The sequence below is a fragment of the Grammomys surdaster genome, unplaced genomic scaffold, assembly GCF_004785775.1.
Source record: "Grammomys surdaster isolate TR1022 unplaced genomic scaffold, NIH_TR_1.0 126051, whole genome shotgun sequence".
NCBI classification, from domain to species: Eukaryota; Metazoa; Chordata; class Mammalia; order Rodentia; family Muridae; genus Grammomys; species Grammomys surdaster.
This window is the reverse complement of record NW_021620862.1, coordinates 6,652,616-6,655,913: the sequence shown is the minus strand read 5'-3', so window position 1 is coordinate 6,655,913 and position 3,298 is coordinate 6,652,616. Positions and strand designations below refer to the sequence as shown.

General features: G+C 51.2%; 1 protein-coding gene across 3 annotated transcripts in view; it reads right to left on the bottom strand.

The window, feature by feature from the left end:
- Window positions 1-1,009: 1,009 nt before the first annotated feature.
- The window catches only part of Tmem63a (transmembrane protein 63A), a 34,736-nt gene continuing 32,447 nt past the window's right edge, over window positions 1,010-3,298 (bottom strand). For all 3 annotated transcript variants that reach the window (XM_028755221.1, XM_028755218.1, XM_028755220.1), the window contains exons 22-23: window positions 3,084-3,146; window positions 1,010-1,874 (exon numbers count right to left, since the gene is read on the bottom strand). In XM_028755221.1, coding sequence (XP_028611054.1) covers window positions 1,707-1,874; window positions 3,084-3,146 — 231 coding nt within the window. In that variant the 3' untranslated portion in view covers window positions 1,010-1,706. The remainder of the gene's footprint in view (window positions 1,875-3,083; window positions 3,147-3,298) is intronic.

The window sequence follows — 3,298 nt, the reverse complement described above, 5'->3', positions numbered from 1 at the left end:
CTTGCAGGTGTGGGCAAGCAACCCAGGGCTGGCAAGACCCAAGGCAACTTTGAATTACAATTGTACTCTTATCTAGTGCCTTCTGGCTTGCCTGACTGCACGTAAGCTAGATCTCCCCACTTCCCACACCCATGAAGGGTTGCTGGCTTGCTCCCTTCTTTAAGGCCGTCCTGTAGGACATAACACTTCTAATAAAGCTATTCTGGGACACAGCCTGACTCAGCATCTGTCTATGATCGTACAGCATCCTTTCTAAAATTTACCAGACACATGATACACCTGTGCTAGGCAATGCTGCCTTGGTGACAAATGATTTTACTTCTAAGCACAGTTGGACCAAAAGATATGCTCTACTCCAAAACAATCCACATGGGCTTTCCTCCCAGAGAAAATCACACTTCTGCCCTTGTGCTTCAGTGCCCACTGGGTCCTCCGAATCAATTCGGACTGACAAACAGCCACTGGCCAGGGCCACCCTGTGCCAAGCAGCCCCTAGAGCAGTGATAGCATCATCCAGACACCGACAAAGTTCAGGCCTGTGGAGAAAAGGTAGTTTGGCTGGCTGATAGGCTCAAGTGTCCAAGGGCCACCAGACCTATGTAAAGAGAAACAGGAGACCCTTGCCTGGACCATTGTTGTGAGGGAGCTGGGATGGAGGCAGGCCTAAATGGTCTACCACAGTCCTGCCCTGGACTGCTAAGTCCCACCCATCTCCACATGTGTCTTGTCATCCTCCTTTTTATCCATGTGGGCCTGGGCCTTAGCCTGCCCCCTAGAGCCCAACCCCAGATCCCACTATGGAAAAGAAAGAGCTGCCCAAAGCAGAAGAAATGGAGGGCACCCTCTTCTTCTCTCTGGGCCTGCCACTCTGACAACTCATAATTCCAGGGTGGCCTTGACAATGCCCCTCCTGTCTTAGACAGAGGAGATATACCATGTAGAGTCTGAATGAAACCTGCATGGACATGGAAAACCCTACATTAACCTGAAAGAGGCATGAGAGATGGGGTCTCACCACCAGCCCAGTGGGTACTTTATTAATGGTTCTCAGTCCCTGACTGCTGCTGGATGACCCCAGTCACAGAGTCTCAGGCAACATGATACAAAAACCCAGAAGCACAACAGGAGCAGAGGGGGCTACAAAGCCAGTGGGCAGGAGCCTGCTGCCCTGCTGCAATCAACAAGAACAAGATATCCCCTGGTCTCCAGGGATCCACGGATCCCTGAGAAGGGACTGTAGGCTGGGGAACATTGTAGGCCCCGACATGGCCTCCATCTCAGACCCCACTGCTGCACTGTGCATCAGCTTGCAGACGGCTAAGCAGCGTTCCAGGGCTCAGAGGGACCAAGTCTTTCCTGGACACATCTCCCATCAATCAGTAGTCCCCAAATATGGTCACCCTAAGGACAAAATCCCAACACGTGATCTTAGCTACAAACCAACAGGGACATCATGCAGTGGACAGGGGAATAAAAGTACATGTCCTCATATGACCACATGAGGAAGTGGCAGACGCTCCCCACACTGGGACAGCAGCCCCATCCTATACCCTCAGCCAAGGACCGGAGCCCCAGGCCCTGCTGGTTCCCTCTTCTCACAAGCGCTTTAAACAGCAAAACTCTCAAGACCGTGTCTGGAGCACTAGCCCCTTGTGTCCCTCGGCATTCCTAGATGCTCCCAGCCTGCCAGACAAGCTTGCCCACTCTCAGGATTCCTGGTAGGCACAAGCCATAGTATCACTAGGCTCTTGAGCCACCAGCTGCCCAGGAAGAGTCCCACTGATGTTATGGATGGCACCGTAGGTCTGCTGCTGCTGTGGGGATAGCGCTGTCCTCTCTGAGGCCAAACCATTCAGGATCCGAGGCACGTAGGGCTGTCAGCAAAGGCAAGAGTTAAATCTCGGATGGTGGCAAGTCTGCCATCACACATCCTGGTCATGCCCCAGTACTCCTCTTTCTCCCAACAGGAGGACCCATATCAAGAAACAGCATTCACACGGGGCACCTGTACCCAAAATAAGTCAACCGTACACTTCTCAGAAGCCAGAGCAAAATGGGAAGCCATCTACAGCCCAAGTCTCACGATCATACGGATCTCACGATCCAGTTCGCAGAGGAATCACTCCTTCCTGGTGCCGTACTCTGGGTGACTGTTTATTTGGGAACTGTTTGTCTGTAGTAACATGTGTCTATCACCTATGCATCCTCCCAGGCCCAGGATAAAATGAAGGATCCCATGGCCTGCTCTCCTTGCTGGCTGGCAGGGCCTGTGCCTTTGGGTAAGTATGCTCCTAAATACTTACTTATCAGGGGTTTGAGGGTTTTTTTGTTGTTGTTGTTGTTGTTTGTTTGTTTGCTTGTTTATTTGGGGTTTTTTTTTTGTTTTTTTGTTTTTTGGGTTTTTTTGTTTTTCAAGACATAGCCCTGGCTGTACTGAAACTTAATCCTTAAACCAGGCTGGCCTGCCTCTACCTCCTAAGTAGTGGCATTAAAGGCACGCTCCAGCTTTGAAGAGTCTTTTCCCTAGGGAAGTAGGTGCTGGAAGGACTGAGGCTGAAGAGGCCAGCCAGAGTCCTACCCTCACTTCTGTTAGGGTGACCAGAAGTTACCACTCTACCATCTGGGGCTCAAGGACCACACATTCTGGGGAGCACCCTGAAGAATAGAGTCAGGGAAAGCCAGGAAGAAGAGGGGGCCTTTCCAGCCTGGCACCCACTTCTGGAACAGGTGCCCTATGCATTTGCTGAATTCAAAGGGGTGTTTGCTGTCCCCCGTGGCTGTCAGAGGACCTCCTGATACAGCTGGAGACCCTACTCTCCAGGTAGTGGGGCAGAGAGAAGACAAGTGAACCAGGAATGACTCAGTAACCAAGGTGGCTTCCAGTGAGCAGGTACAGTAGCCCAGCTGACTAGAACTTCTCTCAACTAACATTAATTCAAAACTACCTGACAACTGGCCTGGGATTTCTTTTTAGCTAGAACTGTTCCAGCACATTCTTGTGACTTCTCTGGATGGGACCTTGTAACCAGCAACCAGCATGACAGAAGGTAGCCACCATGGGGACAGAAACACAGAGAGCTTACTGTGAATGGCGGGGGCACATGGGCCTCGGCTTCACTTCCTTTGTCACTAGCTGATTCTTCTGTCTGTGGACAACAGCAGATACACAATGACAAAGAAAACCAGTCTCTCTGAACTAAGGTCCTCTAAACAGCAGACTAATACCCAGCAGAATAATAGGAGCAGCCAGCACCAGGCTCCCAGTGCAACTCAACTGAGGGGCCTGGAATAGAGGAGG